At 45.2% G+C, this 20,656-nt stretch overlaps 1 protein-coding gene across 4 annotated transcripts in view; it reads right to left on the bottom strand.

The window, feature by feature from the left end:
* The window catches only part of Esr2 (estrogen receptor 2), a 60,586-nt gene that overhangs the window by 9,297 nt on the left and 30,633 nt on the right, over nt 1–20,656 (bottom strand). For 3 of the 4 annotated variants that reach the window (XM_040742918.1, XM_040742915.1, XM_040742916.1), the window contains exons 5-8: nt 19,013–19,312; nt 15,165–15,303; nt 14,309–14,362; nt 9,334–9,467 (exon numbers count right to left, since the gene is read on the bottom strand). In XM_040742918.1, the coding sequence (XP_040598852.1) occupies nt 9,334–9,467; nt 14,309–14,362; nt 15,165–15,303; nt 19,013–19,312 (627 nt within the window). The remainder of the gene's footprint in view (nt 1–9,333; nt 9,468–14,308; nt 14,363–15,164; nt 15,304–19,012; nt 19,313–20,656) is intronic. The other variant, XM_040742917.1, reaches the window with a different exon arrangement.

Here is a 20,656-nt window from a genome sequence, read left to right as displayed (position 1 = left end):
TCATTCAATGTGATAAAACACTGACCAAAACCAACTTAGAGGAGTAAAGGGTATACTTCACCTTACAGGTTATGTTCTGTGACCAAGGGAAGTTCACAGGCAGGAAAACGCAGACAGGAGCTGAAGCAGAAGCCACGGAGAAGCCCTGCTGCTTACTGACTTGCTCAGCCTGCTTTTCTACACAACTTAGGACCACCTGCCCAGGGGTGGCCCCGCCCACAGTGGGCTGGGCCTTCCCACATCAATCAATAATAAAAAAAATGTCTCACAGACTTGTCAACAGGTCAACAGGTGGCGTCAGTTCTTCAGTTGAGGTTCTCTCTTGCCAGGTGACTCAAGTTTGTGTGGAGCTGACAAAACTAGTGTAACTTAAGAGGCAGAGGCAAGGGCTGGAGAGATGGCTCAGAGGTTAAGAGCACTGACTGTTCTTCCAGAGGTCCTGAGTTCAATTCAGGTCCTGATTTCAATTCCCAGCAACCACATGGTGGCTCACAACCACCTTGAATGAGATCGGGTGTCCTCTGCTGGCATGTAGGCAGAAGACTATGTACACAATAAATAAAATAAAATATTTTTAAAAAAAAGAGGCAGAGGCAAGTGGATCTCTGTAAGTTCCAAGCCAGCCAGAGCAACAGATTCCAAGGATGGAGTTTGGTGGACCTGCTTGCCGAGCATGCACAAGGTCCTGAGTCTGAGCCCTAATGCCTCGGGGGAAATAAATAAACACCCAGTGTTTGCAGTAGCCCTGGAGCTGCTGCTCAGAAACCCCTGCTCACCTCCTCCACACCCTCCCCGCTATCTGCCCCTCCCCCACAGGCAACTCATTCATTCCCCTCAGCAGCCAAAATGCAGATCTGATGGCTTCCAGACATCTAGGCACAGCAGATCCCTACCATGTAGTGCAGTCATTGAGGAACCCGGGTCTCCTCTTAATCTATTTTTTTTTTTATTTTTTGGGGGTGGTACATAACACATGCGTGGAAGTCAAAGGACCATTTGCAGGAGTTGGTACCTCTCCTCCCCCCCCCATGGGTCCCAGGGATCAAACTCAGGTTGTCAGGCTTAGTGGCAGTAGGAACCTTTTCTTGTTCAGCCATCTCACTGATTTCCCCCCCAACCCCTTAGTGTCACATAGCCCAGAAAAGTGAACGTAGCCAAGGACGGCCTTGAACTTCTGATCTTCCTGCCTCTATCTTCCCAGTGCTGTGACAGAGGCTTGAGCCAGCACACCCTGTTCATGTAGTGCTGGGGACCATGTGTGGTAGACAAGCATCCCACCAGCTGAGCTCCACCCTCAGCCCTGTCCCGATGATCTTTCAGTGCCCAGTCCCCACACCTCACCCCAAGTCCCACGTTTAAGTCCCTGCGCTGGTGCCGCACTGAGCGTCCTCGAGAGTCTGCCTAGGACAATGGTTCTCAACCTGTGGGCCTCGACCCCTTTGTGGTCATATACTGGATCTCCTGGATACCAGGTATTTACGTCATGGTTCACAGCAGTAGCAAATTGTAGTCATGAAGCTGCAACAAGATAAATTTGTGGTTGGGGGTCACCACAACATGGGGAACTGTATTAAAAGGTTGCAGCATCAGGAAGGTGTCATCCTTATTCTCCATCATTCTTCTCTATTTATGGCCACTCTTCCTTTAGATCCCAGCCTGGTCGTGAGCTTCCTTCTGGAAGCTTCTGAGTCCCAGCCTTCATCTGGCTGGAGTTCTTTCCCACACATGTGGGATGTCTGCCCTGCCCTCCCACACCCCTGCAGTCACCCTCCTACCCTCAACACAGCGCTCTGAGGACACAGACCCTGCCCACTTGTCACCACATCCCTGTCACCCCCCACATTGCCTGGCACAGAGGACACATTTATGTACAGGAAGAACTAGACTGGATTCACACAGATTCACATTTTCGTATTTTCTTAGTCAGTCACATGAGTGTAACTGGAATATTTGTGTATATTTTAAGTACACACAGAGAAAAAGCATTCATTTAAAAATGAAAAGAATTTTGAGCTGCATATGGTGGTTGCATACCTTTGATCCCAGCACTCAGAAGGCAGAGGCAGGTAGAACTCTGAGAGTTTGAGGCTAGCTTGGTCTACATAGCAAATTTCAGGACATACAAGGGTACATAGAGAGACCTTGTACATTATGCTAATGACATAAGCCAGTAACAAAAATCGTACTATTTTGGCACAGGGTATGGCCCATGAGTGACCTTGATCTTCTGATCCTCCTGCTACCCGCTCTTGGGTGCAGAGATTACAGGCATACACTGTCAACTTAGAGTCCCGTTTTTCATTCCACTATTTGAAGCAGACACATCCATAGAGACAAAACAGATTGGCAGCTTCCCTGGGGTGAAGGAAGGGTGGGCAGGATAGCTAACTACCAACTTGACTGGATGAGGACCTGGGGCACTGATGAGGCACACCTCCCAGAGGACATTAGCTGAGGAGGAAGGCCTGCCCTCAGGGTGGGCAGCACCATGCCGAGGACTGCAGTCCCACCGGATGAGCACCGGAGCTCCCCATCTGCTTCCTGAACCACAGCGACGAGCAGAAGCTGAGTCCAAGGCTAGCTTTCCCATAATCTCACCTCCCTTAGTCTCGGTCCTTGGTGGCATCAATCACAAACATAACTCAGCAGTAGGGACTGTGTAAGCTAAGGAATACTGGATTTCCTGGGGGGGACGGGGGTTAAAATGTTCTGAAAATTGATGTTGGTAATGACTCAGTGAACATACTGACAAAAATTGAACTGTACACTTTTGTTTTAGGACAAGATCTTGCCATGAAGCCTAGGCTGGCCTAGAACCTCCTATACATCCCAGCCTGGCCTCAAACTCATACTTCTCCTGAGTCCTAGGACTACTGGTGTATACCACCACACACAGCTTGGATTATGTACTTTAAATTGGAGAACTGTGGTGTCATTAAAATAGCCTTCAGGACCAAAATCACAGTAGCATACATGCCCATTGGCAGTGTGTGGCCCCCTTCAAAGAGCAGGGTTGGTAGTCAGTCACCCTCCTTCATGAGCCAGCATCATTACCAAGGGCAGACCCTGGGCCTCCCACAAGTTTGGAGGCAGTACAGTCCCACACAGAGCCTGGAGGCCATTGTGATCACTGGGAAGGGGAGGCACCATGTTTAAACAGGCACCTGCCATGTCAAGTTTCTAGGAAGAGAACAAGTGTATATATGTATGAAAAGTCTAAAAGGAATCTAAAGCCATCCCAGGGTTCCACCCGCTTTACTGTACCTCTCTCCCTATTTGGGAATACCACACCCATACTTTGGGCAGCCACATACGGGCTCATCGACATAGCACAAGGGGACACAGCAATTGCTAAGTGGCACACCTTCAAAGGACAAGACAGCCCTGTCAACAAGACACACAGGAAGCAACAAAAATGAACTCCCCCCACTCCTAAAAACAGAAATACTGTGATTCATTGAAAAACGAAACTACCAAAGCCACAGAGAAACCTTGTCTCGAAAAACTAAAAAAAAAAAAAAGACAAAAAGAAAAACAAAACTAAATTACTTTTCATAAAGCTAAAGAATCTAGTAGAGGGGAGGGAGGAAGAGGGCTCTTGGCATAATGCCCCATACATCCCAAAGAAAGCAACTCAAGGACGCCACCCCCATCCCGCTGCTTCCTGGAAACATCTGTGTGCTCCCCCTCTAGCCCACCAGGCGTTCTGAAAGCACAAACGCCAAGACTTGTGGTATCCTACTCATTCAAAGACAAAGACCCAAGTTTTGCTCAGCTGGAGGGAGATCATTCAGAAAACCTGGAGTGTGTTTTATTTAAAATTCCTAGAGTGTTATCATGGAAAATTGTTTTCTGGCTTTGAAGGGTGAAGGGAAATGTATGTGCTGTTCTGAAGCAAAATAGAACGGTGGCCTGGGTCTGCTATTCTAAGAATTTCAGCTAATAAAATGTTTTGTTCTTTCAAAATCTTAAAATTGTTCAGATAGACTTGTTGCTAATTTATTTGTTTGTTTGACACAATATCTGGGCAATCCAGGGTGGCCTCAAACTTGCTATGTAGTCAAGGAGGACCTTGAACTCCTCCCCTCCTGCTGTCACCTCCCAAGTACTGGGATTGCAGGCAAGCACCTCCCTGCCCGGTTCCCTGTCCCTAATTTAGGCTATTTTTAAAAGAACAATGGTAATTATCTTCAGTTTTATTCCGCTTTGTCTCTTAGATTTAGATCCTAATTCTACGGGAAAATGGGCATAGTTTCAGATTCCTACACGACAAGGCTGTTTGTTGCCTCATTTGGCATAATGTTGTTAACCCCACTGCTCATGTGATACCTTTTATTTTGTTTTGTTTATTTTGTTTTTTGAGCTGAGTTTCTCTGTGTAGCCCTGGCTTGTAGACCAGGCTGACCTTGAACTCAAGAGATCCACTTGCCTCTGCCTCCGGGGTGCTGGGGTTAAAGGTGTGTGTCACCACCTCCAGGCTGTGCCACCACTACCCAATGCGATACATTTTTAATTTATGAAATCCTGACATTCTAACAAGTTGTTAAATGTATAGCTTCTTGTCTCTGCATTTCAAGAGGCTGGACATTCCAGTTCTTCCTACACACACATTAGATATATACAGTAGGAGAGGCACAAGTTAGAAGTATGTCTCCTCCTAACCCCCCCCCATTGAAAAAAGAATGTATGTCTTCCACTTAAGCCCAGCAAAGACCAGAGTCTATTTCTTTTGAGTATACACCCACATGCTAGGCTCAACAGTTCATTCTGCTATCCTTGATATTTAGACATATTAAACCAGGAACTGAACTGAAATTTAACTAGATGATAGTATTTATTTCTGGTCAACCCAGAACCATGCAGGTATTTAAAACATCACTTGGACAAACCAGAAGCCTCAGTACACTGGGGTTTTTATTCAGTTGACTGTCCTGCTATTGGTTTGTTTCTCGTTTTAGACACTAGATTATCTTTGAAATACAAACACAGAAGATCAGCTAATGAGAAAACAATTTTTGGTAGAATTTTTCCTCTTTGAGAAGTGTCTATTATTATTTCTTCTAGGATTTATTTTTATTATTATTTTTAATTGAGTTGTCGGGTGTGTGAGTATAGTGCCCTCATAACCCAGAAGGAAGCAACAACTCTCCAGTTGCTGGAGGGTGCTGGGACCTGTACCTGGGTCCCCAGCTAAAGCAGCACGCATTAACTGCTCAGCCCCTCTTTGCAGTCCACCATTAGCATTTCTTACTGTACCGTTCTGCTAGCACTAAAAGCTTTCAGTTTTGTATAGCTGGAAAGACTTTTATTTTACCTTTGCTTTTGAAAGCATAAAGAATTCTAGAGCAACACTGTTTCTAAAGATGCTACTTCTGTCACTTTCGTTAAGATTTAAAAATATTGTGCACACATGCCTCTGTGTGCACATGAGGGAAAGAAACTGTGGAGGCCAGAAGAGCGTGTTAGATCCCCGGAGCTGGAGTTACAGGTGTCTGTGAGCAACTCAGCTGGGGATCCTGGGAACCAAACAGGAACCCTTTGCAAAAGCAGTTAAGTGGCTGATACAACTCTCCATCCCCTACTTCTCTGTCTCTTGACTTGGATTTGAAAACAGGAACATGCTGTTATCTTTACCTTTGCATATAAAGCCATCCTCTCCCCTCCCCAGCAACTTTTTTTTTCCATTTTTCTGTTCTGGGTGTGGTGGTATATGTCTGAGCATTCCCAGTTACTCCAAATACTGACACAGGCAGGTGACTTGAGCCAGTCTGGGCAATAGAACCAGACAGAAGAAGAAAACCTGGGCATGGTGGCAAACTGCTCAGGAAGCTGAGGCAGGAAGATCTCGGTCTTGGGGACAGCTTGAACTTCATAGCAACATCTTGTTTCAAAACAAGAAAAGGAGAGGAAAGGAAAGTGTTTTCCCCCCCTCTGGTTTTAAGCAATTTGATAACGACCTGTCTTGCTGTGGTTCTTCCACGAGCTTCTTGGACAGGGGTTTAAGTGAGCATCTTGGAAGCTGCTCTCAGTAAGTATAGACCATCTGCAACCATGTATCTTGAAGAATTTTCTTCCAGCTCCTCACAGCCACTGCCACAGCTGCGTCACTCTGTTGCTGCCCATTTAAAACCTGCTGTGTCAGCACATCTGCTCTTCTGCAACCGTTTCACATGTACAAGGCCTTTGGGGGCTGATGCTGACTTCCTGGGTCCTACCTAGCCTGCTCACACTCTCCCTGCGCAGTTCAGTAACCGTTTCCATGTCTCTGCCATTCATTTCATTTTGTCACCTTTCCTGCTAAGTGGTTTCTCTCCTGTTGGAGAGCATATTTTCTTCTTCGCACACGTTACTAATTTTCAATCAATTATTTTGAGTATTGTGAGTTTTACCTTTGGGTTCTGGATAGCATTATGTTCTTTTTGTTGTCATTGCTCCCTCCCCCTGCCCCCCCTTATGGGTATTCACATGTGTGATAGCGGTGGCAGTGGGGGGGTGGTGAGAGGGGAGGTGGTCAAAGTCATGGTCTCCAGTACACTAGGCAAGCGCTCTTCCAACTAAACTAGATCTCTAAGCCCACCCCACCCCCCGGCTTTTTTTTTTTTTTTGTAGTACTGAAGACTGAACTATGGGCTTTGTCCACAAGCTGGTGAGAACTCCTTCAATATTCTTGAGCTTTGTGCTAAATTGTAGATAAATTATTTCACAACATTGTGATAATCTGGGCTTGCTTTTATGTTTTATTTGGTAGCCTGTAGACCTGGGCTCAATTTACCCCATTACTATGGCAACAGCTTTCCCAGAGTGGTGATATTTTGTTTATGATCTAACAAATAAAGCTTGCCTGAAGGTCAGAGTGCAAAGCTAGACACACTAGTTAGCCATAGAGGCCAGGCAGTGGTGGCACACACCTTTAATCCCAGCAGGCATACTAGTTAGCCACACACCTAGTTAAGAGCTAAGCCACTAGTTAGCCATAGAGGACAGGCAGTGGTGGCCACACCTTTAATCCCAGCACTCGGGAGACAGAGGCAGATGGATCTGCCTCTGAGCTACATGAGAATGAATCAATCTAAAAGAGAAACAGAGTTCACACCTTTGATCTCAGCACTTGGGATGACACACCTTTAATCCCAGCATTAGAGAGCAATATAAGACAGTTTGAGGAGCAGTGTAGTCTGGAGGTGCAATCTGAGGACAGGATCACCCTTTAGTTCTAAGCATTGGTAGAGGTAAGAACTCTCTAGCGGCTGGTTACTTTGCTTCTCTGATCTCCAGCATTAACTCCTATATCTGTCCCTGGGTTTTTATTATTCGTGCTACATCCCAATGTTTTCTTATCCTTGTGTCCAGGATATTACAAGGTTTTCCAACCGAGCGGTAAGAATACAAGGCGTGTCTCAGTCTGGGAGAACTCCAGAGATCATTTCCCTCCCTCCTTCCTTCATGCTTCCAACATCAGGGGGTTAGCGCTCAGCCTTACAGAGCGCCACCTGCAGGCCAGAGGTGGTGCATGCAGTCCTTTTCCTCCCAACCACTCCCCCCCCCCGCTTCCCCTTCAAGGTCTAACCCACTTTCCACTCTAGATTCCCACCACTGTCTGACAGCGCCCTTTGCTCTCCCCAGCGCTACTATATGAATGTTCTCTCCCAGTCCACGGGGAGATGACAAAATCTAAGTGCAAGCACTTAGGAGCTCCTACAGCCACAGACTCAGTAATTTAAAAATCAGTCAATTGTGTTAGTCACATAAGCCAGGACTCATATTTTGCCCTTTTCATAGTAATTTTCCGTTATTATACCGAGTTGGGGCCAAGGGTATAGCTGAAAGTGGTAGCATACTTGCCTAGCATGGGCAAAGCTCTGGGTTTGATTGCCAGTGTCAAGAAACCATGTTTAAAATCTCTACATATTCACATTGTGTCACTAGTTTCTAAATACAGTATAACGACTGTGTACCTAGCATACACATTGCGTTAGGTACCATAAGTATCTCAGGGATGATGTCAAGTACGTGAGAGGCCACACACGGGGTATAGGTGGATATGACTCCATTTTATATAAGAGAAGATGGCACCCATTGATGTGGAGAGAAGGGGAGGGAGAGAGAGAGCTGGGGGCACCATTTCCTATAGTCAACAAGGTTATGGTGGCTATCTTGGAGAGGGACAGTTCCTGCTAATTGTCCTTATCTTCCTTGTATGGTTTTCTTCCATCTAAATGTTGTTCCCATTACCAGATATTGTTTATATTTAAAAAAAAAACTAGGAAAGCCAAAACATCCACTCAGCTCAAGACACTGTCCTCATCTGCCATCTCTAAAGTGCCTCTCCTTGTCCCTCCCACACCAAGTCCCTCCCCTGCCCCTCCCACACCAAGTCCCTCCCTGCCCCTCCCACACCAAGTCCCTCCCTGCCCCTCACACACCAAGTCCCTCCCCTGCCCCTCACACACCAAGTCCCTCCCCTGCCCCTCACACACCAAGTCCCTCCCCCTGCCCCTCACACACCAAGTCTGTTTGGGCTCACTTCATCTTAAAGATGCCCTTGCCTGAGTCTCTCTGCATTTCAGTCATTTCTCCCTATAGAAAGTGAGTACAGTCTTCCCACAATACACTTCTGCACACAGACACGCCCCCGAAGTTGCCTGTGACCATCTTCCTGACCACCCAGTTCCCAAAAGAGCCACTGTAGCTCTTCTCTGAAGACCTCAGTCTCTTTCCCTTCTGTAGTCTCTCCTGCGTCTCTGGCCCTCCACTCTGTAGATCTGCACATCATGGGTTTTCATAGTTGGTTTTCTGCCTCTCCTGATGCCATAAGCCATTTGACTGTAACCTAAGTGCTAGGACTGAACAAAAAATGCATATGTAAAAGCAGGAGCTGAAACATTAAATACAGACGACACGTGCCGACCATGTGAAATGCCTGTGTCTGGCCTGAAGAAAGAGTAGAGGGTAAGCACTTTAAAGTTCACTCTTATTCTTTTTTGGGTTTCAAGACAAGGCTGTCCTGGAACTTGATCTATAGACCAGGCTGGCCTCGAAGTCAAAGATCCGCCTGCCTCTGCCTCATGAGTGCTAGGATTAAAGGCCTGCACCACCATGTCCAGCTTCGGAAATGCTTTTCAAATCCACTGCCAGGAGCTCATCCAATGAATAATTTATACTCTAGCTAGCAAAAGTCAACTACAGTATAAGTCCCTGTATAATGGAGAAGTCGGAGTGAGGCCGTTCTCCACTCTCTAAATGAAAGAGAAGTTTGCCACTCTTGACCCCCCCCCCCGCCGGTTTCACGGTCTTTCTCCCCCAAAGCGCAGTGCAGCTGTGTGGGGTACTCACTGGAGTTGAGGAGGATCATGGCCTTCACACAGAGATACTCTTTGTGCTGGAGTTTTAACTCACGGAACCTTGACGTCGTCGCCAGGAGCATGTCAAAGATTTCCAGGATGCCTTCTACGCACTTCCCCTCATCCCTGCAGGAGTTCATTTGGGAAGTGAAGGAACACAGAGCATTAGACAGCCATCCAGAGACGTCATCTTGACTGTTCTCTTGTCTATCCTATCACTATAGGAGGCATTAGTAGGAGCATTAACAATGGGAAGTCGCTAGTACTACATCCGTATAAAGAAAACGAGATATGCTCAGCTCAGGCTCAGTGGTGGAACACTTTGCCTAGCGCTCAAGGATGTAGGGTAAATTCCTTAGCATTGAAGGGGGTGCATTTTCTAACACAGGGCATCTCCTAAAAATTCTTCAACAAATTTTTCAGGTAAAAGTATGCCCTGGGACTACCTGTTTCCTTCTGTTTTGTTATAAAAGGGCTTCTTGGAGACATTGCCACTCCTACGGCTTATATGCAAGCCACAGTGGTCAACCAACTTCCATGGAAATGACGGAGCTTATTAAAAGGGAATGCCAATGTGGGAGCCTGCCAGAACCAAATATTTCAAGAAAAACTTTCGTATCTATGGCTGAGTTTAGAAATTTGTCTAGAAACCAGGAGACAGGCAAGTGACATTTGAAGAAAGCAAATGTGACACACAGAAATTATAATTGAAGGTAGGTTAGTCGGGGAAAAGAGAAAGACATGGGGACAGGTGACAATTTCTTTCCTTTGACTGGCTTAAGTGGGTTTTTTGTTCCTTTAGGTTTTGGGCTTTTTGTTTCGTTGTATTGAGATAGGATCTTGCTGTGTAGACTTGTATTGAGACTGGTTTATTTCCTGGTCTCCCTACCTCCACCTCTGAAATACTGAAATTACAGATGTGTGCCACAACACCCAGCCTGAAGATGGCATTTAAACAGAGGTTTCGGACAAACCTTAAAGTGTGCTTTATAGGAATGAGCTGTTATGTGTATCTTTGCAATACATTGTTATACATGAACTAGAAAGCACCCATTTCAATGCATACCAGCCAGACACACATTACTCCACCTCACTGCTCTCAAAAACTGGCCGTTCTCTTCGGTTTCAGAGCTACTGGAGGGCTGTGACTAGCAGTTAGATGATTTTGCCATAAAATCGTGCCAGTTCTGCAAGCCTGCAGGACACAGCAGTGGGCACCATGGCAGACACGGGCACCTGTGGGGTCTGCTTTTAATCTCTTACTACGCTATAAAGGGGCATTGAAGTAAAACAACAACAAACAAAAACCTGACTGTTCACTGTCTCCTCTCACCCCCAAGCCAGGACATTTGCAGTCAATGTGACATTTCAGGAGAGAACCCTTGTGGAAGTCGTGTGAACCGACACCACTGAATGCTACCTATCTTGCCTTTAGGTGTTTACCAGCAACTCATCAGGACCCTGTATTCCACGGCATTCAGAGTCCACAGACTCACCCACACACAGCCTCAAGCACACAGCCGCTCACTTTGGCGGATCAGCACAGGAACTTCTGAAAACAATTGCCCCTCTCTGCCAACAGGGAGCTAAGAGACAAAACATCAGCGTTCTCTAGAACTAACACACAGGTGTTTTGCCTGCATGTATGCCTGTCTTAGGGTCCCCTGGAACTAGAGTTACAGACAGCTGTCGATGTGGGTGCTGGGAATTGAACTCTGGTCTTCTAGAAGAACAGCCAATGCTCTTAACCACTGAGTCATCTCTCCAGCTCTGCACTAACTCACAGGTTAAAAAACAATATCTTGGAGAATCAGAACCCTGGGCAAAGAGGACCCAAACCTATGCAAACCCTGCTACTCCATACACCCTATCTTCCACTGCCCCTAAACCTCCTCCTCAGCTCTGAATTCTTATAACGGTGGCAGGAGCCCCGAATACAGCAAGTGGAGAGACAGTACCTGTGCCCTGAATGCCCCTTGTGACTAATTGTCACGACACTCTGCCCACTGAAGGATCATTGCTTGAAATTATAAGTGCTGAGCTTCAAGATATTTGATAACCAGAGAAGCCAATCTGAATACACCACCAAAGAGGAAACGAACAGACACTAACTCTTGCACTGACTTTTTCATTTTGTTTTGTTTATTTTGCTTTTTTGAGACAGAGTCTAATTATGTAGCCCAGGCTACCTTCAAAATTGTGACCCTCCTGTCTCTGCCTTTCCAGGACTACTAGGTATGGGCTACCATGCCCAACTGTGAATTGATAGTTTAATAGTTTGACTTTTTATTCTTCTGTAAAATTCAAACTCAAGTGGAGCTATGTAGTTATGAGGCACACATACATACACACCACACACACACATTCTCTCCCAAAAGATAGGTCAACTCAGCTGAAATCAATCCTATTTTCCAGAAGTTACCACCTATGCCAAAGAAAAACCACTAAATATCAGGATTAATACCCATTTCCACATTGAAAACATTGCATCCTAATAAAATGAATACTTCAAAACTAAGTTGTTTAGGTATTTGGGGCATCTGGAGCCCCAGTAAATGCTGCAACTTCAAGTAATTCACACATGTACCTCATAGAAAAAGTGACATTCTAAATGATCCTAAAGAACCAGGCCTGGCTGTTTCCTTCCTAACGCTTGGGACAAGCAACCGTTTCCTCTTATGCAGGCTTCAAGTACCTTCAATGACAACATAGGCTATAGAATGCAAATACAGTTTTAGAAAATAAATGAGTCATGGAGGGACATAAAGTATGCCTCCAAAGTGACTCTTAATAACATCCTGCTTTGAAATGAGTCATGCAGAATAAAGTGAGGAAGGACTGTTACAAACTGAGGTCCATGCCATTCACTTGTAATTAGGGATCAAAACCTAGTTATGAATAAGAATGTCAGATGGGAATTAAGATAATTAAAGATAGAGACACGTGATTAGAGTGTTAACATAGGAAACAACACGGCACTCAAGTCAAGCTATTTATAGAAGTACACTTCAAGCGAGTGACAAATAAAGATTAAATTAGTAATTGCATGTGGAGTAGTTTCTTGAATGCTTTTCCATAAAAAATATCCTGTTTTGATACAATGACAAAATATTGAGTGGGCTTGTCTTGCTTTGGCATTGCCTATTTTCCATCTGCATCTGTATCTGCTGGGCTCCGCATCAATTTATCTCTGTAGGTGTGGCAACTGGACAAGGGTACTGGGCCTAATTGATGGCTTAGCACATGGGAGGGACTTCATAAATACTTAACCAAAATGAAATTAGTTGGCTACAAAGGGTAAATTCAAATATAGGAGTAACAGCCTATGATCTTCAAGAACATTCAGCATATCAATACTGAGTGTGAATGCAGAGTCTAAGAACACTCACAGTCATAGGAGTCTGGAGAGCCCTACCAGTGTTCACGGTGTGGCACCAGCCTAGCTCCACATGTCCAGTGACGGGTCTGTTGACAGCTTCCTGATGACGCTGACGCAAAAGTGTGTCAGCATGCATTTTTTTAAATTTATATTGCATCATGTATGTGTATGTCTGTATGTCTTGTGTATGTGTGTATGTGTGTCTTGTGTATGTGTGTATGTGTATGCATGCCTGCATATATGTGTGTGTATGTGTGTTGTAGTTAAAGGTCAGAACAATTTTGTGTAGTCAGTGATCTCCCTTCACCACGTGGGTCTTAGGGATCAAACTCAGGTCTTCAGTCTTGATGAAAAGCTCCCCCACCCACTGGGCACTTATGCATTTTTGTGCAAATAGAAGCTTAGACTCCACACTAGGTCTTCACATGGATTTATGTTTCTAATGGATGCCAAAAGAACTACCTTGCTACAAATAACCCCACATCACGGGGTCCCCCTCGGCCTTGGTGCATTCAAGGTTGTTTCGTTTTGTTTTCTGTAGAAACCTCAGTAAGACAAATGGATACAGGTAGGGGGTTTAACTCAGTGGCCAAGTGTCTACTTAGCAAGCACAAGGCTCTTGGTTTTGTATCCAGCACCAAAAATAAACAGAAACCAAAATCCCGACAATAAGAAGTGTTTAGTGCCCATGTTCATGTGAAACACTGTCTGAAGAGACTCTGACATGCCAGGGGTCGGGCCAGAGGGTAGCACACTCATACTGAAAAAAGGGAGAGTTAAGTTTACTCCTGTACATGGTCTCCAGTTACTGAAACACTAGATTTGGCATCCATCTAGAAATTGAAACAAAAAGTAAAATCATTTTAGCCCCTCTATGCATCAATGGGTGGATCAGCTAGCATAGTAGAATGACCTGTAGGTGTTTATGTATATGTGTTTGTGAAGCAGAATGGATGAGTGAGGCAATGGCCTGGCCAAGTATTTAGCCTTTCAGCTTGACTGACAGCCCTGAGGTGACAGGAAGAGTGTGTTTCTGAAGCGGGTAGGAATAGACCCAGTCACAGGGCTATGTTGTAAGGTAAAAGAATAAACTATGAAATCACTTTGCCTTTGGCCTTCTCTTTCCCCTGCCGATTCTCTTTCCCACGGGGGCGATGCGCTATGTGTATGGACTTTAGGACCAGATCCCCGTGTCTCCACCGTCGCTTACTACCCTGCCTGTAAATCAGTTGCCTCACTTCCCATTTCCCTAACTGGAGAACTGGAATGATGAACGGTGTTCACTCCCAAAGGGCTTTTGGAAAGATTAAATAAGGAGACACATCAAGTGTTTAAGATGGTACCTGGCGCACACGGGCTAATCAGTTAGCTACGTGACGGTCACTGGAGGGTCTGGTACCTGCCCCACTGCTCTGGCCTTCCAGAGACTCCCTCTCTCGGTCACCACTTGGGCTTGCTCCTGCTCAAGCCACATCCCACGCTCCAGCTCTTCCCATGGGATTTGTTCTCCACCAAAACACCTCCATTACTCAGAACAGTGCTCTCTGTCAATGCCATCCATGACAACAGGCAGAATGGATGCTGATACCTTGGGGCAGCACTCTTCATCTGCGCAACGTGCCAGTGAGGGTCTTCTGATGACCTACAGTGGTAATAGGATTATGATGCAAGAGTTGGGGTGGGCACTTTTGGTTCACAGCACCAGGCAGCCTCCTGACCTTGTGCTCAGTCTAACGTGCTGAACACTTAACCCTAGTCCCTTTTCCACGGAGATGGTGTTCAAACCACTCAAAGGTACACCAAAAGTTTTCTATTTTTTCCCTATAACAAAGCTCGACTGTTGTTGAACATTCCAGTTTTCCATAAACAGCTCAACTAAAGCAAAGTTTAGTTCCTACTCTCTGCCATCTTTAAACAAAAACTAAGCACAACCGCTCTGTGACATCGTGTCATGTCCCAAAGCACTGTCATGTCCCAATGTCTGCTAACTTTCATCTGGCCTTAGTAACGAGCCCTCCCACCACACGTTCCAAAAATACAACTGGAGATAAATGATACCATTGGCATTAAAGCTATAGCCCATGAATATAATTGGAAGGGTTATACAAATTTTATCACCTGTCCAGAGATGCAACTTAAGAATATGATATGAGAACAGAATTTTTAATGCAAAAAAAATCTATGTTGACTGTGCACTCAGTGGCCATTACCCTGCCTATGACTGTTGGTGCACCACTGATTAGAACGGATTGTGGAAAATGAATCCTGGTACCCATGCCCTCTTCTTCATGGGTTCTTGACCCAGTGAAGGAGTGGATGGTGTCATCATCCTCTAATTGAGCTTTCAGATGTGAGAATTTAATTACAGCATCTAGGACTTGGCTCCCACTCACTTTGCTTAGTCCAAAAGATCAGAGATGAAATGCAAAGTACTTATTTCTCACCTGTCCAGAACGAGGTCCGGAGCAAAGATGAGCTTGCCGGGGTGGTCGATTGAGCGCCACATCAGCCCCACCATTAATACCTCCATCCAGCAGCTTTCCAAGAGCCGGACTTGGTCCAACAGGCTGAGCTCCACAAAGCCTGGGGAAACAAGAGCCCATGAAACACACCTCCCCCTCTGTAAGGGAAACACCAATAACTGGAGCCCTACATTCTATACTCTTGCTTTTGGGATAATTGTTCACCTCTCCCAAAACCCCTCGGCAATCCGTTTCTGTAAAGACAGAATGGCAAGTTATTAAACACTAAGGAAACTCAGACAACAAAGGGAAGTAATCAACCAGTATTTCAAAGAGGCAATTAAATGTTGGTTAAAGGAACCTCAGCTGTGCAACTTGCAGCTTCCAGCCTCCGGCCCCTCCAGAAAATAAACAAACTCTGTTTAATATTTCTAAAGAATCATTGGCTCCCCCAGATAGATGCTAGAAAGGGCCCAGAAGGCAGAGCTAGGCTTGTTAGCTGTGACTATACTATCCTAATAATTCCTGCACCCTGCTGAGGGAGCCAAAGCTCAGCTATCAGAGAGGCTGTCTGTCTGTCCCAATCTAAGGCTTGGAGGGTGGCTGGATGGGGTAGGTGGAGTCTAGATGACTGGGAGCGGAAGGTAAAGCAGAGAGTAGTGCTAGTCTCTGCAGAAAGCCAAGGCTTCAACTAAAATAGGTTTTCTGACTGTTGAACATTCCCCATGCAGAGTTATGTCTGTTCTGGGAAGGGGTGCTGTCTCTAGGTGATTCTATCCTAAAGAGAAAAGATAACAACTGAAGCAGCTGATACTCTGATGGCATGAATTAGCCACAGCACTAGAAGGAAACACAGAATTCCTAGGGAGTGAATGCCTTTAGCACAAGGCCAAGGACATAGGAACTTCTTCCCTAACACACACTAATAGGAGGGGGCTGTGAACACAGAAGTCAAAGTACAGCCTTGGAGTGAAATGGATTCTGGTGTTGAATATCAGCTTAGTCCCTTTCTAACGAGAGAGAGAGAGAGAGAGAGAGAGAGAGTTGTGCGTACTAGGGAGCAAAGCTGGACCTTGAGCTTGCTAGGCAAGTACTCTACCGCTAAACTCCATCCCTAACCCCTCTCCCCCAGCTAAATTAATCTCTTGTCAAATCTGTTTTTCTTGTGGGAAAAATGGAAGTGATCTTGCCTCCCTCTGAGAATTTGCAGGTAAGATTGCTTATAAATATTTTACCAGTGTTACTACAATGCAAGACCATGCATGCTCATACCTGTGGATAACGGTACTGCAAATGTGCGCAACAGAGAAATGGATGGATAATGAATTTAAGCACGGACAAATCCACAGCCAGAGGGATGGCTCAACCAGCAAAGTACTTTCTAGGACACTATAAGGACCCGAGTCTGATCCTCAGGACCCATGTAGCACCCACATACAATCCCAACACTAGAGAGAAAGAAACAGAAAGATCTCTGGGGCTCACTGGCCAGCCAGTCTAGCCAATCAATGAACTCCGAGTTCAGTGAGAGCGCCTGTACCAAATTATAAGAAGGCAAGCAACTGAGAAGACACCAATGTCGACCCCTGGCCTCTAGACCCTCACATGCGGGCATGCACACACACAAGCACATATATGCACCACACACAGACTAATCCTTTCAGAGTCACATGCCTGTGCTCACTTCAGGTCCTCACCCCATGTACCTTCCAATCTCACAGTCATACGTAAGACACCTGCAAATCTTTCAAAACGCTGGGCTTGAAGAAAGATTAGCTGGGGGAGGGGGGAGTCAAATAGCTTCCCGAGGTCAGGAATCTCATCTCCGTCTTTCCTGTGAGATCCTGCAACTGGTGTTTGGGAAACACTTGAAATAAAAACTAGAAGAAAGTGCATCGGTGTTTTTCTTCTCTGGGAAACAGCAGACAAAATGAAATAATTCTGGCAAAGGTGGAGACACCAGACAAAACAAAGCTGGGAAGCAGCTCTCCAGAAAGCGCAGAGGAAATGGGGCCAGCCAGCAACAGCCACGAGAGACCCTTGCACGAGGGGCCATGGCTCCCACAGCTCTCCATCCATCTGTTCACCAAGTTTCTAACAGCTGCCTCTCCCAGCTACTCCCCCACTGTCCCAGGGCCACGGGAACCTGGATTAGAATTCAGAGAGACACTTTATTTCTTAGATGGTTGGAAAAGAAGTGGGTGGCCCGCCCTGTGAGACTCTCATCTCAAAACAGAACAAGATGTAGGGCTGGCACCATGTCTCAGTCAGTAAAAATGCTTTTCATGCAAGCCCGATGATGTGACTTTGATCCCTGGGACGAAAGGAGGAAGGAAAGAGCTGACTCCTGCAAGTTGTTCTCCAACCTCCACACATGCATGAGCGGTCACACATGCACACACACACATGTACATGCACAATGTACTAATGATAGCAATAGTAATAATAAACAAATGCTTACAATAATATTTTTAAATAGGTGCATCCAAAAAACAAGCTATTCAAACATCACAGCTCAGGCTAGCCTACCTTGAATATACTTAGAACACTTTGGTCAGCTTAGAGTTTGGCAAAACCATTTAGTACAAGGCTTGTTTTATAATAAATCATCAAATCGCTCAAGTGATCTCTTGACTCTTCTCATACTGAAGGAGAAAGCCAGAATGAGTAAAAGTGCATGCTTTCAACCATCATGCCACAGTGAAGAACTGTGAGCATCATCAGTTGGGGACTAGGTGCAAGTGGGCTTAGGGAAATATAGGGTGAAAAAGTACATATTCTGCATGACCCCATCTTGATAGCAGGAAGATTTACTGACCCATTGGTTCACACTACTTCAACTGCTGATTTACTCTATTTGTATATAATACCGATTCTTTTTTATTTTTGGTTGTGAGCCTAGCCTTTAACAGCTGAGCTATCCCTCTAGCCCCCGATTCTTTCTTTATTGGAGTGACAATTTATAAATCCCTATTTAGCATCTGACAAGCTGTCTACTTCCATACTGTGAGACTGTCTCTATCCTTTCCTGACTTACCATGCCCTTCCTCACAAGCTGACAAGTCATCAGCCAAGAGACTGGTCAACATGGAACCCACATTTCTACCCTTTAACCGGGCCCCAAGACCCTAGACTCAACCAGGTGACCCTAACTCCAGTTCCAAAGCCTGCATATGTTCCTTCTCAGATTTTATCACAGACCACACCTGGGCACAAGAGGTAAGCAATAGGCATTGTCTGCAGGAGACACGAACATCAGAGTGTTACAGTGTGTGCAGGATGGATCTGGAAGTCAAAAATGAATAGAGTCCGCTATAAGAAGAGGCTCTATACAATGCTTCCTGAACTACTCTGTCTGATATAAAACTCAAGAGTCTAGAACTCTAAAGAGAATCTAACCTTCCAGGGCATCCTGAGGGTATATATGTCAAGACAGGAAGAAAACCACCATCGTTCTAAGTCACAAGTTTTGCTGAGAGGTTAAAGAGCATGCACCACTCTCGCAAAGGACCCAAGTTCAATTCCTAGCACCCAGGCTGAGTTCAATTCCTAGCATCCACATTGGACAGCTCACTATTACCCGTGATTCCAGCTTCAGAGGATCTGACATCTCTGGCTTCCTTGGACACCTGCGGTTATGTTCACATAGCTCCATACAGATGTGTACATATACACAAAATCAAAATAGATTTAAAAAATAATCTTATAAATAAAAGGTTACAAAACAAAGTGTCAAGCAAACTATTACATATCCAGATGAAGTTCACTGTCCCCAAAATGTGAGAGACCGGCCTTGTTACAGAATAAAGTCAAGAAGGAGAGAGTCCTACCAGGGATTTTCTTGGCCCAGCCAATCATGTGCACCAGTTCCTTGTCGGCCAGCTTAGTGAGGGACATCATCATGGAGGCCTCGGTGAAGGGCATGTTGGGACGGCTCACTAGCACATTGGGCGGCTCCGCCTCCAGGAGGGTGAGCACCAGCTGCTCTGGGCTCAGGGTGCTCAGCAGCAGCTCCTTCACCCGGGGGACATGCCCACTGTTTCTCTTGGCTTTGCTCAGGCAATGCACCTGCTCACTGGGACTCCTCTGTCTTCGTACTATACGGTACCCGCACCTTTCTCTCCTGGACCCTAAAGAGGAGAGCAGATGACAGCACAGTGGTTTCTCTGCCCAAGACTGCAGCTCACTGAATGACCAGTCTAAAAATGATGAGGGGCTGACGGTGTGGGTGAGTAGGTTAAATGCTCCACTCACGTGTGCAAGGCCCTGAGTTCGACTCCCAGTCCCAGCACTATAAGAGGACGCTTGTGTTGACATCATTCCATTTTTTATTTTGGAGTCTGTGAGCCACAAAGATAACGACTGTCTGGATGTATTAGCAACATAGCGTGTGTTTGGGGACTTCTGTTCTGCTTCAAGGTTATCACTGGCCACTGAATCTGTTTCTCTTCTAAAGAGCACTGATAGACCCCAGGTTCAAAGATATGAAGTTAGACATTTTCCTCAAGTAGAAAAATAAGGAAAAGTCAGGAGTTTAACACTGCTATTTCCAGTTAGCAAATAATACATGCTAACGACATTTTAAAAACATTTATATACATGTACATATCTTTTTCTTTTTATATACTTACACAAATAAATATATTTCAAATAAATTAACTGAAAAGGCCTGGAAAATACAAAAGAAAATTAATTTTGACATAAATTATTTCAGTATTTTTTTATGCATCTTTATATTTTATAAACTGAATTCAAATCCTAGTATATACACAATTGCATAAACTGCTCCTAATCTTATTGAAAATATGATGCTTGTGCTGGGGAGACAGCTTGGTGAGTAACAGCATCAGCCATACAAGCTTCATGACCTGAATTCAACACTCAGAATTCAAGTAAGCAAAGCCTTACATACTAGGTGTAGTGGTGCACGCCTTTGAATCCAGCACTCAGGAGGCAGAGGCAGGTGGATCTCTGTGAGTTCGAGGCCAGCCTGGTCCACATAGTGAGTTCCAGGACAGCCAAGTCTACACAATGAGAACCTGTCGTGGGAGAGAAAAAAAAAAGCCAAATATAGCATTATATTTGTAATCCCAGCACTCCCACAGAAGACAGAGACAAAAGAACTACCCAGAAGCCCCCAGGCCAGCTAGCCTAGAGAAATCAGTGCCAAAAAAAAAAAAAAAAAAAAAAACAAGAGAGACACTGCCTCAACAGGATGGAAAGAGACAATTCAACTCCCAAAGTTGTCTGCTCTCCATGATGTTCCGTAACACATATGCACTCCATATATACTTGAACATACAATCATAAACCAAGTTCACAATCTATAAAGCATTCCATTCTATTAATATATCATTTATTTCACTGGAACCCAGGCAGAGCCTAGAGGATCGCCACAAATTCCAGGCCAACTTGAGGTACATAGTAAGTTCCAGGCCAGCCTGAACTATGCAGTAAAGGAGACCATACCTTGA

The sequence above is a fragment of the Mesocricetus auratus genome, unplaced genomic scaffold (assembly GCF_017639785.1).
Source record: "Mesocricetus auratus isolate SY011 unplaced genomic scaffold, BCM_Maur_2.0 Super-Scaffold_15014, whole genome shotgun sequence".
NCBI lineage: Eukaryota > Metazoa > Chordata > Mammalia > Rodentia > Cricetidae > Mesocricetus > Mesocricetus auratus.
Note: the sequence above shows the minus strand (reverse complement) of the source record. Positions and strands in the feature narration are given on the sequence as shown.